At 43.3% G+C, this 18,534-nt stretch overlaps 1 protein-coding gene across 3 annotated transcripts in view; it reads left to right on the plus strand.

The window, feature by feature from the left end:
- Positions 1–5,109: 5,109 nt before the first annotated feature.
- LOC108435486 (nuclear factor of activated T-cells, cytoplasmic 1-like) overlaps positions 5,110–18,534 on the plus strand; it is a 79,927-nt gene continuing 66,502 nt past the window's right edge. The window contains exons 1-3 of one of the 3 annotated variants that reach the window (XM_017711366.2): positions 5,110–5,741; positions 12,234–13,311; positions 15,287–15,446. In XM_017711366.2, the coding sequence (XP_017566855.1) occupies positions 5,600–5,741; positions 12,234–13,311; positions 15,287–15,446 (1,380 nt within the window). In that variant the 5' untranslated portion in view covers positions 5,110–5,599. Of the gene's footprint in view, positions 5,742–10,553; positions 10,684–12,233; positions 13,312–15,286; positions 15,447–18,534 lie in introns of those variants that run through there. The other 2 variants (XM_017711364.2, XM_017711365.2) reach the window with 2 other exon arrangements.

Below are 18,534 nucleotides of genomic sequence, written 5' to 3' on the forward strand. Positions count from 1 at the left end.
ACTGAAAAGGGACTGTTCTGTGGTCCGACAAATCAACAAATGAAATTCTTTTTGGAAATCATGGACACTGTGTCCTCCGGGCTAAAGACCACTCAGCTTGTTATCAGTGCACAATTCAAAAGCCAGTATGTGCATTAGTGCACATAGCATGGGTGACTGGCACATCTGTGAAGGTACCATTAACGCTGAACAATATATACATGTTTTGGCAACATATGCTGCCATCCAGACTACGTCTTTTTCACGGAAGGCTTTGACTATTTCAGCAAGGCAATGTAAAACCACATTCTGCACGTGTTACAACAGCATTGCTCTGTGTTAATAGAGTCAGATCTGCAGTCCAGACCTGTGACCAACTAATGACATTTGGAGAGTTATGAAATGAAAAACATGACAAAGGAGACCCTGAACTGTTGAGCAGCTGAAATCCTGTATCAAACAAGAACAGGAAAACATTTCACTTTCAAAACTACAGCAGTGTCTCCTCAGTTACCAAATACTTACAGAGTGTTGTTAAAAGAAGAGGTGATGAAACACAGTCATCAACAGGCCTCTGTCCCAACTTTTTTGGAATGTGTAGTTGGCATCAAATTCAAAACAGGCATCTGTTTTTCAAAAAACAATACATTTATCAGTTTCAACAATTGATATGTTGTCTTTGAAGACTTTTCCTATAAAAAAAAGTCAGTTTTGCATGACTTGCATAGCGTTGCATTCTGCTTTTATTTACATTCTGCACAGCACACCAAACGTTTTTGGAAATGGGGTTGTAAAATAAACAAACATCTCAGCTGTTGGAAGAGGGTAAAACGATGTGATTGGGTGAATTGCCCCCTGAACTCATTCAGAAAGTGGTGCGTCATCAGCCCAATATTGAAAAGAGGTGGGTCAAAAATGCCCGCTCAACCCTGTGGTTCTGTTGGCCCTGTTATAAACAAACACCGAGTTGGGGCTGCCACCTTCTCTGTGCCTGAGCTTACTGAAAAGGGACTGTTCTGTAGTCCGACAAATCAACAAATGAAATTCTTTTTGGAAATCATGGACACTGTGTCCTCCGGGCTAAAGACCACTCAGCTTGTTATCAGTGCACAATTCAAAAGCCAGTATGTGCATTAGTGCACATAGCATGGGTGACTGGCACATCTGTGAAGGTACCATTAACGCTGAACAATATATACATGTTTTGGCAACATATGCTGCCATCCAGACTACGTCTTTTTCACGGAAGGCTTTGACTATTTCAGCAAGGCAATGTAAAACCACATTCTGCACGTGTTACAACAGCATTGCTCTGTGTTAATAGAGTCAGATCTGCAGTCCAGACCTGTGACCAACTAATGACATTTGGAGAGTTATGAAATGAAAAACATGACAAAGGAGACCCTGAACTGTTGAGCAGCTGAAATCCTGTATCAAACAAGAACAGGAAAACATTTCACTTTCAAAACTACAGCAGTGTCTCCTCAGTTACCAAATACTTACAGAGTGTTGTTAAAAGAAGAGGTGATGAAACACAGTCATCAACAGGCCTCTGTCCCAACTTTTTTGGAATGTGTAGTTGGCATCAAATTCAAAACAGGCATCTGTTTTTCAAAAAACAATACATTTATCAGTTTCAACAATTGATATGTTGTCTTTGAAGACTTTTCCTATAAAAAAAAGTCAGTTTTGCATGACTTGCATAGCGTTGCATTCTGCTTTTATTTACATTCTGCACAGCACACCAAACGTTTTTGGAAATGGGGTTGTAAAATAAACAAACATCTCAGCTGTTGGAAGAGGGTAAAACGATGTGATTGGGTGAATTGCCCCCTGAACTCATTCAGAAAGTGGTGCGTCATCAGCCCAATATTGAAAAGAGGTGGGTCAAAAATGCCCGCTCAACCCTGTGGTTCTGTTGGCCCTGTTATAAACAAACACCGAGTTGGGGCTTTGTGTCAAGACTGTGTGTTTCTTCATTAAGTGGGTAAATATTCTAACAGGATTCACCTAAAATGTGTAAAGTAACTATATTATAAATATGTGGAGGTTAGGGAACCAGCCCTGTGACCGGAAGGTTGCTGGTTCGATCCCCTCGGCTGACAGTCCATGACTGAAGTACCCTTGAGCAAGACACCTAACCCCATTTGCTTCCCCGGGCGTCATGGATAGGGCTGCTCTGTGTGCACGTATGTGGGCGTTTCACTGCATGGAGGTCTAAAATTCCACAGTTGGCTAATTGTTCTGAATTCAATTACTGCCTCTACAAAAAGTGACTTGGACCGAATACAGATTACTATTTTTTAACACATATTATATAATGTGTTCCATTACGCCCCGACCCTGAATATGCCTATATTGACTTAACATTGTAACTTCAATACAATACAATGTAATAAAAAAGACCATTCATATTACACCTGAAGGGATAGGACAAAAATTGTGCAAAGTACAGTAGCGGTATAGTGAAATAATAATAAGCATGGCTAACGCTACTGAATATAATTTGATCATGACTATAGAGTCGAAAGGGGAAAAGAAATATATTGACATATCTGGTACATCTGTGGTTATCTGGAAATGTTTTGTTGCTGCTGGTTTTTCACAGTAGGAGCCGAATAATTCATAGTAGTTACTGTGTAATAAACCAAAAGCTCAACCAAACATTAAGCATGCAGTTTAAAACGTCGTTTCAGACATAGGACCTCAGTTTACGCCAGCATATAGGTGGTCATTATGTTACGTTTCATGATACTGGAGAGCCAGCAAGAAGTTAAAATGCTGTCATCCTTTCCCAAAGGCCAATATCCCTCAAAATATCAGATGGACACAAATTTTGCATCGCAGGCCTCATTCACTGTAAGCAAATGAGCCAGTGGAACGCAGCTGCCTCTGAAAAGCAAATGTGGGCAGAGAGATCCGTGCGCATATTCTAGGAGCGCACTTATTCCTTCCCTAATGGCTCTGGATGCGTGATTACATAAGACGATTCCTCTCCACCTTACATGCCAGGCCTCTTTTCAGCCTTCGCTGCATAGTCTAAATCTATTATGAATGAATTATACTGACTATTACTCACACTCATCACTAATTACGCCCCCATGGGGCTGAATGCAGAACATTCTTCAGCACTCACTCCTCTGCACCGAGAACCATACTGCTGGAATAGGACAGTAATGCATATCCAGGATCAGTTTCTGGTGTTGCAGGAACAAAATGGATAAAAATGGTCCCGCACCAGAACAGAGATGCTTTGTGAATGCGGCCCCGGTTTTCTCAGCTGAACTTCAGGCTCGGGCCCAGGCTCAACACCCACTCCTTTAAAGGAGGAGTTTTTTTTTTTGCGATGGGTGGAAAATCCAGATTGGTCTCTTCACAATTCTTTTCCGTTCTCCGGGCCCGCTGCTTTTTGGAATGTCTGAAGAAACCAAAGTTTCCTTTACTACAAGGGAAACCTTCTGGGGTCTTTGGCCATGCCAGCGAAGACGTAGAGGCAAGACAAATGATCACAGTGAGAGCCATCCCTTCACATCACTTGTGTTAAACCTCCCGACGCTCACTAAGTCTGAACACTTGCTGCATGATCTCGATAAGCAGGGGACTTGAAGCAATTACCAGGTGTCAGAGGCCTCATAGCAAAAATGGATATGAGCAGAACTCCTCAATGTTTCTGTTCATTCTATCAGACTGATGGTGATTAGCTGGACATAACGGCACAAAAACGGCAGCATTGTGGCAAATCTCTCATTAGGCCACAGTATCCTAGGGTTGGGAGTATTATATCAATTTGGAATCTCATAGGTTTTCAAAATTCTTGCCCAATGAAATCTTATTGTTCATAGTGGCAGTGATAGGAACCAAACGTCTGAAGACTTTAATGCCTCACAGAAAGTTATTATATGAAATGTTTATGAATATGCTGCCTGATGTCTGAGACAAATTTTGAGACAAGCTTTTGGCCTAAAACCTTTAAAATGATTACATTTAAAGTGTTCAGAGTGGTACATGCAGGGTCCTTTAAGGCAAAATAACAATGAAAAATTTTTTTTACAAAGATTTGCCACTATATTACACATTTTATAGAAAAACTCAGGCCTATTCAAGTGCATGGGTCATTTTGTATAGTAAACAAATGGCTATATTTGTGTTGTAAACATTGCAACCCCTCCTATCACCACCACTGTAAAGAGCCTCTCAGTTTCTCTACAATGAAGCATTTAACATCAAACCACTCTGAATGACTGTGTTTACATTTCAAACATTGAATTATACCGAAATATGGAAAAATAGATGGAATTCCTCTTTAAACGGGGATCTGGGTAGATCTTAAAATGTAACTTTTGTTTTAGCCTCAGTCTTAATTGCTGTCATGACCGGTCAGCCATAACATTAAAACCAGTGTGCGTTGGTGTGTGTTGTGCTGGTACAAGTGGATAAGATAAAAGAAGAACTGTTGGTGTTTTGAACACCTGTGCAGCAGCAGATCTGACAAGGTAGGAGTGTCTAATACAGTGGACAATGAGTGTTTAAAAACTCCAGCAGCACTTCTGTGTCTGATCCACTCATACCAGCGCAACAGACACTAACACACCACCGCGTCAGCGCTGCTGCAGGGCTGAGAATGATCCACCACCCAAATAGTACCTGCTCTGTAAGGGCCCTGACCATTGAAGAATATGCTAACAAAGTATGAAGAGAATCAGATGGACTACACATTGTAACTGTAACACACTGTATATATATATATATATATATATATATATATATATATATATATATATATTTTGTATGCCGTAATTGATGATTATTATAAAACATGTCCCCTTGGGAGCTCCACGTTTAATCGAATAATTATTTGACCTGAATAAAACCAGTTAAACTGTAACCGCATCAAGTGCGTTTCGGCTGAACTGACAGAACCGATTTTCCTGTTGACTCTTTGAATCGGACGTCCGAACATTTAAAAGTGACCGTTTCACAGAATCGGTTCGCAAAAACTGAGTGGAATTTCCTCACTGGAGCGACGTTCGGGTCGCTGAAACAGACAGCTCGAAAGAATCGGTTCGGAAGAACTGAATCGAGTTCCCCTTTACTCTGAATCCTTGCCTCGCGCGCGCGGAATCCCTCCACGGCGAGACCTGTGCAGCCCGTGCCAGGGATGGCGCACGTGATAGCTTGGAGGGCGGGAACCGGGAGGTGTTTTCCAGGTTTAAAAAGTGCGAGGGCTGCGGCTCCGTCAGTCGCGCCGGGAGCTCACTGTGGAACCGCGATGCGGAGGGGAGACGGAGCCGCCACGGCGTGAAGAGAAAAAAGAAAAGAAAAGAAAAGAAAAGAAAAGAAATAATAACAGCAGCGGCAGGCAAGTGCAGGAGGAAGCGTCGCCAAGTAACCGCCACGCGACCGAGCTAGCTAGGTGAACGGGGATGCCGCTGACGGTGGCAGCAGCGCGGTTAGCTTAGCGCCCTCCAATTTCGCCGGTCTCTAAAACCAGTCCGCCGCGACCTCCGTCCTCCGGTCCTGTCAGCTCTCGGCACGTTTCTCGCTCCTCGTTTAAACCGCGCTGGACATTTCGACTTTCTCCGCTGCTCGGAAACGCGCCCTGTCACGGAGGGAAGAGTGGATGCCCGCCACTGGCTGCCTGAGAGCGGATTCAAGAGGCGACTCGAGGCAGCAGCAGCAGCCGTGTGACGGTTCGGGGGGGAAGCGCCGAGGGTCTGAGCTGAGCTGCTCCGCTGAAGCGAGTATGAAGTCTGCAGAAGAAGGTAAGGCGCTCCGCTCAGTCCGACCTTTTCCCCTCAAACCTGCTTTAACTGTTGCTTCAGCCTGAACGAACCCAGAGCTAAAGCTGACCTTCTTTCCAACTTGAATAAAACTGGTTCTGCAAGGGAATGCTTTCATTTAGAACCAGGAGTTCCATATAGGACTATTTCATGCTTAAAGGGCAGTTCCACCCGTGGCTTGAAATTTCTGAATAATTCAGCCGTTGAGATGTAAACAGTCATTCAGAGGGTTTGACGTGAAGCTCATTTGTAGAGAAGCGTACAGACGCTACTGTCTGTACAGTGGTGGTGATGGGAAGCAGGGGTCACACTGTCTACATCACAGCATGTAGCCGTTTTATTTAATATCACCATTTTCTGAGCCTTTTAGTTTTTTGTTTTGATGATGATAAAATAGTCGTAAATCTGGAAACAAATAACTTTCTTTGGGGACTGGTTTGCCTCACAACGTGCCCCTCTGCCATGACTGGATCAAAATACATGGATTCGAATACATTTTAAGCCACAATGTCATCACAAAGCTGTCATGAAACCATGATAACCGTTTCTTCTAATAACTTTCAGTGAGGGAGCTTTTAGAGGTTGACGTCTGGTTCCTATCGTCACCACTGTGAACAGTTCTGGCTCTGCAGGTTTCCTTAGACCTGCACATTTCACAGCAGACCCCTCTGAAGGCCTCTGTTTACATCTCATTTCGTCGTGTAGACTTTTGGAAAAAATGCCTGGAGTTCCCCTTTAACTGTCGGGGCAATCATCAGTGAATAAACAGAGAACTGAAGCTGACCTTCTTGTGACTTCACACATAAAAAAGGTGCTTCTTCGAGTGTTCTTTGGGTACTTGGTGCTTGGTTCTTTGCATGGTCTAATGGTGCTTCACATTGATGGAGAACGTGCTGTGCATGGTCCTGCATAGACAGGGTTCTTCTGTTGTTACAAGCTTGACATTAGAACCGCAGCAGAAGCCTTTTTGGTGCTTCATACTGGCCTTTACTGAAGAGCACCTGACGAGCCGTCTTTCTAAGCGTGTAGTGTCAGAAGAGAGCAGGACTGAATGGAATGGAATGGAAAAAGAACAGAATAGACTGAAAGTGAGAATGTATGATAATAGAGCAGAAGAGATGAAGCGATACCAGTTTCTTTTCCAGTACTGATACTGAAATCTCGGTCATGAGCTGGTATGAAGAACTGCTGCGCTTTAAAGGGAGCTAAATCAATTAGGATGAGCATCTGAAAGTCGACTCGGACCACCGAGACGCTGTTCTGCCTGACTGGAGGAAATAGAGAGCCAATAACATGACATTCGTATTTAACTATTTTAGGCAGAATCTGTTACAAAACTGGATTGGATTCTTTCTTTCTTCCCTACCGATATCTATCCAGCCCTTTCTGCTGATATCAGCAGTCTGCTGATACTGGTTACCACTAATACCGATATGTGTGAACAGATAATACAGTAGAACAAGCCAGACCAGAATACCGGGCAGTAGAAATGAATGAAAAAGAACACAAACGGATTCTGACAGCGTGCAGATCGTCATCCTAGACGTCTGCCATGTGATCGAGCCTCGCAGTGTTACTTGTTAATAACTTGCAGTGCTTCTCACTGTCTGTCATGGAAAACTGAAATTTTCCCCCCTGAAACCACAAGCAGTCAATTTTAACACTTCTCTTTTGTTTACAGCATTGTGGCGCACCTGCCATTGCCACAAATAGAAAAGCCTACATATAGTCCATGGTAGTTGCATCAATATGCTGCAATACTGCTGCCTCAGGTTTTTTTTTTTTTACATTGTCAAATGTTTCTCCTCCTGGTTGGGATGAGGGTAACATACTTCGTCTCACAGCATGGTATGAAAGCTCAGTGTGGTCACACAGGAATCAGTTTGTGCATGAAGGGTGGTGTGGTGAAGATCAATGGCATCACGATACCTTTTACTGAACATGATATTCTTTTTCTTTATCTTTTTATTTTTTTCAGCCATTGCAAACAAATTTGGACAGACAGAGCTTTCCAGTGCCAAACGTCTGCGGAAAATCGAATGCTTTTTTTTTCCCCAGGAAACATTTCCAAAAGTGACCTATTAATAAAAATAATCAACAATTGGTGAAATAAGTAAATAAACAATAAAATAAGATGATGCCATAATGGGCTGGCATCTGTCTTTTTATTTTACATGCGGTCATTCGTTGTTCCAGAAATACTGACGGCACACATGCTATCCAAGGAAAAGCGTATCACGACATAATTAATCACGAAAACATATTGTTGTATCGCCCACCCCTAAAGGGAACATAGCGAACCTGCTCCTGATCTCACATCAACAACCAAATCTGGGTCTCACACACTTAATCCAGTAGGCAGTGGGCCCCAGCGCTGATGTCATGGACTTTCTGCCGACTTCTGTCTGTCTGTGTGGTTTTGGGGAGTGTATTACTGTGGTGAGGAGAGCATTATTATTCATTTCAGTCCATGGCATTTAAGCCTCATAATTGATAGCAGACTCACGGGTGTTGGGGTTGGTTGGAGTATGCCTGCGTGTGTGTGTGTGTCGCCTCACCACCGCTTCAGGCTGCTGACGGCTGCAGTTTTTGTACCCCTCTTCCCTCCTTTTTTTTCAAACCAAACCCTTGTCTCTCCCTCTGTGGTGCCTGCTACCCACAATTCACTCAGACACACAATTAGCCAGGCCAGCCTGTGCGCTTGTGGGTGAGTATAAAAACCTGCTGTTCTTCTCTGAGCTACACACGTGGACAGGGTCCACTTAGCATTAGGGTTGGGCGATAGGACGATGTGTTTAAGCGGAATTCCATTGATTTTTCCCATATTCTGCATGATTAGACTGTTTGGATGTGAAAAAAGTTTTTATGTGAAATTCACCAATGTAGAAAAATTATTGTTCACAGTGGTGGGGATAGCAACCAGACCTGAGAAAGAAACCAGGCCTGTGGCATTGCTTTATGATAGTTCTGAAATAACTTATAACCCTGTGTATTTGTAAAATAATTATGGCGGAGAAGTACATGTGGAGTGTTGCAAGACAAAGTACTCCCCAAAGAAAGTTTATTTTTTCAGATTTACCACTATTTTACCATTAGCAACATTACGTATATAAACACTTGTAGGTTTACTGGTGGTTTTGGGTAGTAAATAAAATGGCTATTCTCGCACTGTAGACATTAAGACTCCTGGTTCGTATCACCGCCACTGTAAAGAAATCCGAGGCAATGCATTTCTCTATAAGGCCCTATTTAACACCAAGCCACTCTAAATGACTTCTCATGTAATCTGTGATAAATAACACTTTGAAACACTTTTCTGGGTGCACTGCGGGTCATTTGCATGCTTAAAAAAACTTCAGATTTAGACCAATAGTGGAGAGCATTACAACAGCACCAGCTAGTGATGTCACACTGTCGTAAACCTGCAAATTAACAAGACGCTGATTAAGCTTTTACTGTGGTAGATACTGCCTGTAGTCTGGTGCCTCTGGCCATAACCTTTCATATTTTGGCCCCTAAAAATGCAGAGCTTGTGACTCAAGCGGCCGATTGCTTTGAATTTTTTTGCAGTCTTTTTCCCTTTTAACGAAACCTGTTTGCAATAAATCAGATTTTGTCTAAATTTATTAACGGTGACTGCCACCATAGCTAACGCGGCACTGACTGTGGTGATCATCCCTACTGGACCAGTCTGCCCAGCATCATAGGTACGGTTCCAATGGCTAAAGCTTGGTACTATCACCTTAAAATATGGTCTTACATAAAATAATGCAGTAGCTAAACGATACCAATGACAACCTAGGCTGGATGACGTCAAGGGGGACCTTATTAATGTAAAGTTTTTCATTTTAATTTTTTCAAAGCAAAACTTGATGTTTGAAGTTTGATTATTAATTGTTAATGCAATACAGTGTTTCTGTTATTCTGGCAACAATGTATTGTAAATACAGTACGGTATTTCTGCTATTCTACTACTCAAAAAAAAAGCAGTGTGTTGCTAGTGCGTTGTGTCTGCATCAACTTCAACATCCTTTCAAGTACTGCAATATTATTTTTTTGCCATATCTCTAGTAGTGGGCAATATGATGAAATTTAATCAGTATTGCAAAAATATATCACAACTTGCTTGCAGAGAAAGATCATCAGTACTTTAAAACAGCAGCGACATTTCATTAAAAAGAGCACAACGTGTCCTGTTCAGTTGGATTTGAAGTAGTGTAGTAGGTGACATAATGTTTTTAAATGTGGTGCATTTGGTCTGTTTTGTCTTCCACACCCTAAAAATCAGAAATGTTGTGATTTGGTATTGTGCGTCGTGAAAATGTTCCCAGGTATTGTGATACTATAATTTACCCATGTGGTCCACCCCTACTTTGCATACAGCAAAAGTCCAACTCTAGGAGCTACTTCTTCTTTGCTTTGCGATGCATTTGAACGCGTGCTGGATGAACGAGTAGCCGGCGGATGATCACTTCCCTTTCCAACAGCCCCTACGGCTCGGCTCCACTGAGCCTGAAAATGCAAACGAGTCTGAGGTTTGCTGGGAGAAAGCCCCTGTGTGCTTGTTTGTGCAGCGTAAGTAGAGCTAACTGCCGCTGCTTCTGCCACGAGTGAATCACAGTGCACATCAGAGCTGAAAAACTAGTGAGGGGCGGATCTGGTTTTAAGGAAACCCTCTGAAAGAGGCGGCAGCATCACTGAGGTTTTTTTTTTTTTTTTTCATGTGAGTGAGGAAGAGATAAGAGCTGGTGTTTCTGAACAGGATGTCAAAGCTGCTGCTCCGCTCCCAGAGTGGCTAATAGACAGCGGCTTTTACACGTCGTCCCAGAGACGAAGATGGGATCCGGCCAAAAGGAGCCCGAGTTTGATTTCAGCTTTCTGTTTGAGTACAGCAGCCGCGGAGGAGAGATGGAGACGGAGAGAGGTGTGTCGGCAGGTGGAATGTGTGCGCATAGAGTCTCTGAGTGGTGTTTATTATTTGAGGTTCAGAATTTAAACAGGCTCTTGTATTATTATATTATGTACTGTAGTGTTTTCTGTATGTTGTTGCATTTAGTTTTGGAATTTGGAAACTTTTCACCTTTAACTTGCTAAAGACTAACTCTGTGATTTGGTATCCATTAACATTCATGAATGCCTGTGTGGGTTGCCTGATTGTAGTGTGTGAGAATGACGTACACTCTCCATCAGATATTCGGGTGGCATTTCGATTGAAAACGTAGTACTTTTCATGCCATAGTGTATGTACTCCAGCATTACTTGTGCATAGAGTGGTCTTTTTGCCTTTTAAAATAGTATAAACTGTCTTTCTACATTCCTGTTTTCGATTTTCTTTTGTATTTGTTAAATTACAATTGGAGAAAGCAGCTGTCAGACTAATACTGCTGTGCTCTGACAGCAGAGAGAGACAGAAAAGGAGATGAGAAAGAAAATTTAAAGAAAACGTTTTTTTTTTGGCTGTTTCTTTTGAAAATTGCACTCCTTTTGCTGTTAAAATGGTTTTGCCACTTGAAATTCAAAATGCAGAAGTTCTGTTTAACCACAAAACCTATTCAAGATTTTAATCTCGAGTGCATCTGCTTCTGGAAATAGTCTGTCATGAACTAATTTTAGCTGGTCTGCCCACGCATTCAGCAGTGCAAGACAGGTTCATCGTTTCACGTGGTGTCCTGTTTGCGTACCGCTGTGGTTATCAAATATAGAGTGAAGTGGAGGGGACTGCCACAAAAACATGCTTCACTGCTTAAACCCAGAGCAGTGCTTTCTTTAGAAAATTGAATGACTGTGCTTAGAGGAAAGCAATACAATATAATGATTTCTTTCATCTGGGGTTAATGTTTCACTTCTACTTTACACTTTAAGTATATCTAGACAAAAATGTTAGAACTGGTAGTCTTGGTGTAGGTTATTACATCAAGGCATCAAAGTCATGCAGGGTCACAGATTACTATCAGCTTTACCTGTGTAGCACTAATTCAGTCTGTAATATGACTTATCTGTCATTCCCATGGTCTTAGATGAGCTGGCTTGGCATGTCTTTTGACACTGTTGACAAACTTGTATACTTACTGTTATTTAATTTGGTATATTTCTGTTTTATTTGTTTTTTTTGTTTCAGAATACATTGACAAAATGAAGGTTTTTTCAGTTTTGTAGCAATAAATGTGATTAAGGTTCATCTTATGGAATAAGTCATGTTGAATCATGTAGTTCTGGGTGAAAATATAGTTCCAATAGAGGATTAACAGTCTAGCCTCGTGGTCTAGCATATATTAAGCCTTTGATTCAGTCATTAATCTTATAGCTTATTATTCAGAAACAGCTATGAACTATTAGGTGTCTAGTGTTAAATTAAAATGTAAGTTATTAGAGTGAGGAACTGAAGTGTCTCACTTACAGGCCCTTGGGTCTTTTTTTTCTTTCTGACTTAAATTTGAACACTCTGGCTTATATCTCTTTCTTTTGTATTTGCAGAGGCTTTTAGCTACACGCCCAACGTGAGCCTATCTCTGCCTCTGGGAATGGGTAACCCCTGCCTGGCTTCTCAGTACCACAACCTGCAGACCAGCCCTGTCATCTCGGTTTCCTCTTGCCACCAGGCGAGCTACGGTCTCCATGAGAATGCCATGGGCCCAGGTTATTATTTGTCCCACGGGCTCAGGCCCAATGGGGCTCCTCCTCTGGAGAGCCCCCGCATCGAAATCACTACTTATGGCCAGATGTCTGAAGAGGAGGTGGAAGAGATTGGTAGTGTTGACCCTATGGCCAAGCGGGTCAACATTGTGACCTTGACCCTCCCCAGCATCGATGGCTACCGTGACCCCAGCTGTTTGAGTCCAGCCAGCAGCCTGTCCTCTCGCAGCTGCAACTCGGAGGCCTCATATGAGTCTGGCTTCTACAACTACGATAACTCACCCCAAAACTCCCCCTGGCAGTCTCCCTGCGTCTCGCCCAAAGGATCATCCTCCTTGCTTTCCTGCCCTCATGCCCCAGGCTCTGTCCCCTCCCCCAACCACTCACCCTCCACATCTCCCCATGCCACTGTAGCCAATGACGACAGCTGGACTGGGGCTGCTCCTCGCAATTCCCGCCCCAGCTCTCCAATCTGCAGCGCCGGAAGCCATGGTAAGCGGAAATACAGTTTCAACGGAGCCCCCTACAGGCAGCCTTCATATTCGCCCAACCAGTCACCCGGCGCCTCGCCTCAAGGCTCACCCAGACTCAGCGTTGCTGAGGAGACTTGGCTGGGCACCACCACCAACCAGTACACCAACTCAGCCATCGTAGCTGCCATCAATGCCCTCAGCACAGACGGCCTAGCTGACCTCGGAGATGTCCCTCCCAAATCCCGCAAAACTAACCTGGAGCACAGTCCTGCCATGAGCCTGAAGGTGGAGCCTGGGGGAGACGACATGGCCGTGAGCACAGACCTCTGCCAGGAGGACTACTCTAGCACCAACCGCCTGCCTTTCAAGAAGGAAAGCTACTGTCCAGGCTTCCTGGATGTGCCCCCACACCCCTACTCCTGGCCCAAGCCCAAGCCTTACATCAGGTACGTTAACAAATGGTGCAGCATATTCATAAAGAGTTGAACGGGGGATTTTTTTAATGCTAGCCTACGGAAACACTGTGATATTTAAGTATCACGGTATTCACAATATTTTTTTCCTATTTGCTTGAATAAATTTAAAGTAATGCAAAATTATAATATATTCACAAGATTCATGATTCATAATATTTATGATGTTATTGATGATTTTTAATGTGAGCTAACACGCTAGCCACATTCTATCACAGTAACCACGATATACTAGTGTGAAACAATATTGTTTTGTTACATCCTTAGTATATATGTAAATAAATGACATTAGTATAATGATTTAGTTGAACAGAATAGTTGAAAAAACAGGAAATAAAATAATGGCATATTGTGTTTCTAATTGCCTCCTTGCTACTGTACAGTTATAGATAATCAATGTGGCAGCACTGCTTGTTGTTCATCGGCACCACTTGTCTAAATCTATTTTTAAGACACATAAAGTTGTACTAGACGTACTGACGATACCTACAATGTGCTTAGAAAAGTCAATTGTCTTGTATGCAGACATCATCGTATCGCCTGCCCCTAGGTTTGTGCAAGCAGGCTGTAGTAAGAATCCATCTCTCCAGTGCTACAGTAGGCCGTCTGGAGCACAATCAAGTGTTTGTCTTTCGTAGCGTTGATTTATAGACTTATTAGGTTCATGCACATGGCCACGTTTGGAGGGATGTTTTGATCAAGAAAGTAGGTCCAAATTTCTAAAGATTTATGACTTTTCTAAATGGAAAATGAAAAATGTAACATGACGTTCTGCATGTTCTCCGACAGTGAATGTTATTTTTTTCTTGTTTCCAAAAATAATACTTGTTTATTTAACATAAAAGTAAATTTACTTTGCATCTTCGCAGTCCACGGTGGTAGCAGCCAAAGCCAGCCTTTTGCTGAATGTGTAAAGACATAAAGCTTCTCTTGGAAGTTCAGTAACATTCCATAAATCATGCTCCAGAGGGTGGCACAATGGATTATGTGTGTGTACTGTGTACCCAGTGCCCATAGCAACCGTCAAACACACAACATTTTATTATTTTGTTTTCTTTCCCAATTTTAACCGACCTCAGGGTCCCCTCGTGGTCAGTATGAGTGTGTGCTTTCCATCGCTGGCACATTTTCCTGCCGGAAATCAAGTGTTTGATTGTGATAGTGGGGAACAGGAAGTGATGGTGTCAGTGCTGATTGTGCTGGCTGTAGTTTCTCCAGCTCCTCCTCCTCTCTCAGACCCGTTCGCGAGGTCATGCACAGACGCAGCCGATAGAAGTGCGAGGGAAGCTGGTTCACGTCAGGTCAACGAACACGCACAAAGTTCCGAGAGGACGCCTGAGATTGCTGCCACTTGAGCCGCTAGGTCGCAAGCTCCATGTCGGGCAGGCATCCGGACGCAGTGAAATATCATTCCACTGGCACGTGTTTGCGCTGGATAACCATGCGGCTCATGTGGGAATCTGTTCTCCGGCTGCTCTCTCAGGACCGTGGCGACACAGAGACAAAAACAAAACAAAACTCACTGCTGTCACTCTCACTTACCCCCCCAAAGAAGGTGGAGCTTTAATAACAGTCTGTGATATTTTTCTAATCTATAATTTCACTGCATAACAACATTCACCCCTGGCTGCTTTTTATGAAGTCTTACTCTGATGAGCTGTCAGACTATGATAGAAAGCATGGAGTGGTCCAAGTGGAACACATGCCTCCTTCATTAATTCTTTTGAAGGAAGGTCTGTAATTAGTAGCCAGGCTTTGGAAATAAAGTATGTCAGGCTGTGACTTCAATTGATTAAATTAGAAGCAGTGATGAAATGGAGGGGCTCAAATCCAAACGGTTGCCAGAACAGGGACGAAGTCTGGTTTTTAGTGCTCTGATTAATGCATGCAAGACTGTGTGTGTGGGATCCATAAATCTTAACAAACCGCTCCGTCCTCTGATTGGCAGCCCGTCCCTGCCGGCTCTTGATTGGCAGCTGCCGTCCTGCTCGGGTCCATACAGCCTGCAGATTGAAGTGCAGCCCAAATCCCACCACCGCGCACACTACGAGACGGAGGGCAGCCGAGGGGCAGTGAAAGCCTTATCGGGAGGACACCCCGTGGTGCAGGTACCTCGTCCTTATAAACACCATTAACACTGCTACTGAAACAAGCTTTAAATGATTGTCTTTTTGACATTAAGGAATGTTTTACAAATCCTGCTTAAACCCTTTAAGGCCAAAAGTGTCTCTTCTTGCTTTTCTGCTGTTTAATCCACTCTTCTCCATTGATCACAGTGCGTCCAGCAATAAAGGCAGCCTTTTACTCGCCACATTTTATTATGACCAATGTAGGCATGCATCGTCTGGTGGAAGATTTACACGTTTACCTAAGGTTTTTAAGAACACTAAGTAAAGCTATTTTTCATATTTGACTACTTTCTCAAGCCCAGACTAAACTAAAGACTAGACTCCTTTATAGGTAAATGCAGTAAAAGTAGGCTTGAATCCCAGATTTGCCATGTGCCATCTATGACAATGCATCCACCAGTAAAAAGCCTTTGCTGAGAAATGACGAAATTTGGTTAAATGGCTAAAAATTGTTTGAAAGGCTTTATAAGACTAATTTAGGAAGACATTAATGTTAAAAGGCTGCACTCCCTTCCTTGTCGAGGGATCATTGATCTTTTCAGTGAATCAAGACCATTAAGTAACTGGAATTAGCTCTGGTTTTATTCACGGGTATTACTGCAGGCTTAGTAGCAGCGTCTTTCCTCTGAAGGAACACAGCATATGACTGCCACCTTGTTCATTATTTATAAAAAGTCTCGACTTTGTCAAACAGGGTTGTTTTTGCTTCCTGGCTGCTTGAACTCTCAATAAGAGCAGGTGTGTGTCTGAGAGTGACAGAAAGAGAGAGAAAGTGAGGAAAAAAGACAGTGTGTTCTTTTGAGTGGTGTGTGTGTGTGTGTGTGTGTGTGTGTGTGTTATTAATGGCCCATGAAGGCCGAAGTCAATCGTCTACAGCACGTGGTAAAAGTGAATTGCGGCACATATTGACGCAATTAGCATGGCGAGTGAGCACCACCTCTCAGTATTGTGCTTGGCAGCTCTTAAAGGGCCCACGTCACTCTCACCTGCGTTACTTAAACCAGAACACCCTTTTTTCTCTTACTTGCTCTTTCCCTCTCTTATTCTCTTTCGCTCTCTCTCTCAACCAAACTTGCTCCCTTAATTCTGCTTTCGGTTTACTTAAGATGGAAAAAGCACTGCTGTCTATCTGTGTGTGTTTATGTGGTTGTGAGTGACGTGTGTGAGCACGAAATCAATAATATAATGTATTTTGACATAAAAACGCTGTGGCGATGCTGCCGTCTCTCGGTAAAGGCAGTAGTGGAGGCATTGCAGCTGTTTTCCAAAGGCTTATTTTCTCTCCAATCAGACACGGGCACTTTCACTTCTCAGCACAGCTGCTGTTAGCCAGCCAGTTTCAAACCTAATTCATCAACTCTCAGGTGTTATTTATAAGCCATTTCCTCCCCGCCAAAAGTCATGTCTCAATGCTGAAGGTGAATTTGTTAACACAGGCGGAGAGGCTCAGCAGCCTGGCCTGTCATGCTCCTGGCATTCTGAGCTGGACCTGAGTGAGCTTGTGCCACTCCATCACTCATTCTGCGCTGCTGCAGTCAGCGGTGGTCTGTGGGAGCAAAAACAGGAGTGTCGACCAAAAACTGAAAACTAGTGGGCTTTACTTAGCATGAGTTTATCTGCGTGATGCTAATTTGTCTCTCCTACTTTTATTTCAAGCATGTTTATCGTTTTTGTAGAAAAAAAACTTCCAGCCTTGCCAACCCTTGAATTGAGCTGTTTTGAGTGAAGACTAACCAGTCACAGATGTATGTGTTTATTTTCAGTCCCCTGACTTCTTCTTGTCCCCAGTAGCTGAGGCCCATATACACCACATCTATGAGTTACGATACTGATCTAAGCATCAGATTTTGCCCATTGTATTTTAATATTGCAGTGTTTATATACAGAACAGCGGTCATACCTTGATGTTTTCCCCTTGTGGACCCATTACTGCACCTGGCTCCAGTGCAGTGGTTATTTATTTATTTTTTCACCATATTCCCATGTGCAAAAAAAATTGTTGTTCCTCACAGGAAATGAGTCAAAAGCACAAACTCCAGTGACACACTTCTTCTGTCATGCTCACGTTGTTAACACAGTTCAGCTTTTACTTTTCTTCACTGTGATTTAATGCTTTAACCATTGCACTTTAGGTGTATAATCTGAAGGACTTTCTTCAGCCTGCAGCTTCTGCAGAGGAAGCCAAGCAGGATCTCTCCTTATGGCCAGACGGCGGTCTGCCTAGAGAAATCTCAGCTCGGCTTAGGCAGTCCTCTCTTCTGAGAGAGCTGCGCTCGGGGAAAGACAAGTTTCAGCTTAGTCACGCACTCTTGTCAGCGCTTGGGGTGAATGATCCAATGCTGAGAGCTCTCTGCATTTAGATTGTGGATCCTTGAGGTTGCCAAGTCTGCACTCTTAAGAAGAAATGTGTCAAAGAAGGATCATTTTGGGAACCCAAAAGACTCTTTCAGTGGGTGGAAGCATTTTTATAAATCAGATATGTGAGTGTGAAGGACCTAAAATTTAAAGAATCTCCACAAAGTGTAATATTCCTACACCATTTGACCCCTAAAATGGCCAAGACCTGCTGTGGACCCAAACATTTTATTTAGTTTGCATTGTAGTTCTTTTAATTACTGAATAATAAGCTCTCTGATATAATAAGCCCAGGATTTTAAGGGCTTTTTTTCTTTTAGAACCATACATCCAAGCCAAGAATGGTTTAGGAACCTCTATGTTTTAGAGAGTGTAAGGCAGTAACAGAGAGGAGGCTCTGGATGATTGGGTGCAGCCATGGAGAATGGTGGTGTGGGGGTAGGGGTGTGGGGCATGGGGAGTCATCATGCAGGCAGCTGGGGCTCAGCAGGGTTGCCACCCTCAGGGACCCTCTGCTTCCTGCTGATTAAGGACCCTGGGCCCCAGTGGTGCCCCGCAGGGGAACTGGGCAGGGTGGGAGGGGGTTAGGAGTCCCACAGCCCATCTGATGCCACCAAGCCAGGACTCCAGGGGAGCTCGCTTCACTGCTGATGTCATTTCTGGTGAGGCACTCATCCCTCAAAAGCACTCCCAGGTCAATCCTTGTGCTGAC

Source organism: Pygocentrus nattereri, chromosome 19, assembly GCF_015220715.1.
Source record: "Pygocentrus nattereri isolate fPygNat1 chromosome 19, fPygNat1.pri, whole genome shotgun sequence".
In the NCBI taxonomy this organism is placed as follows: domain Eukaryota; kingdom Metazoa; phylum Chordata; class Actinopteri; order Characiformes; family Serrasalmidae; genus Pygocentrus; species Pygocentrus nattereri.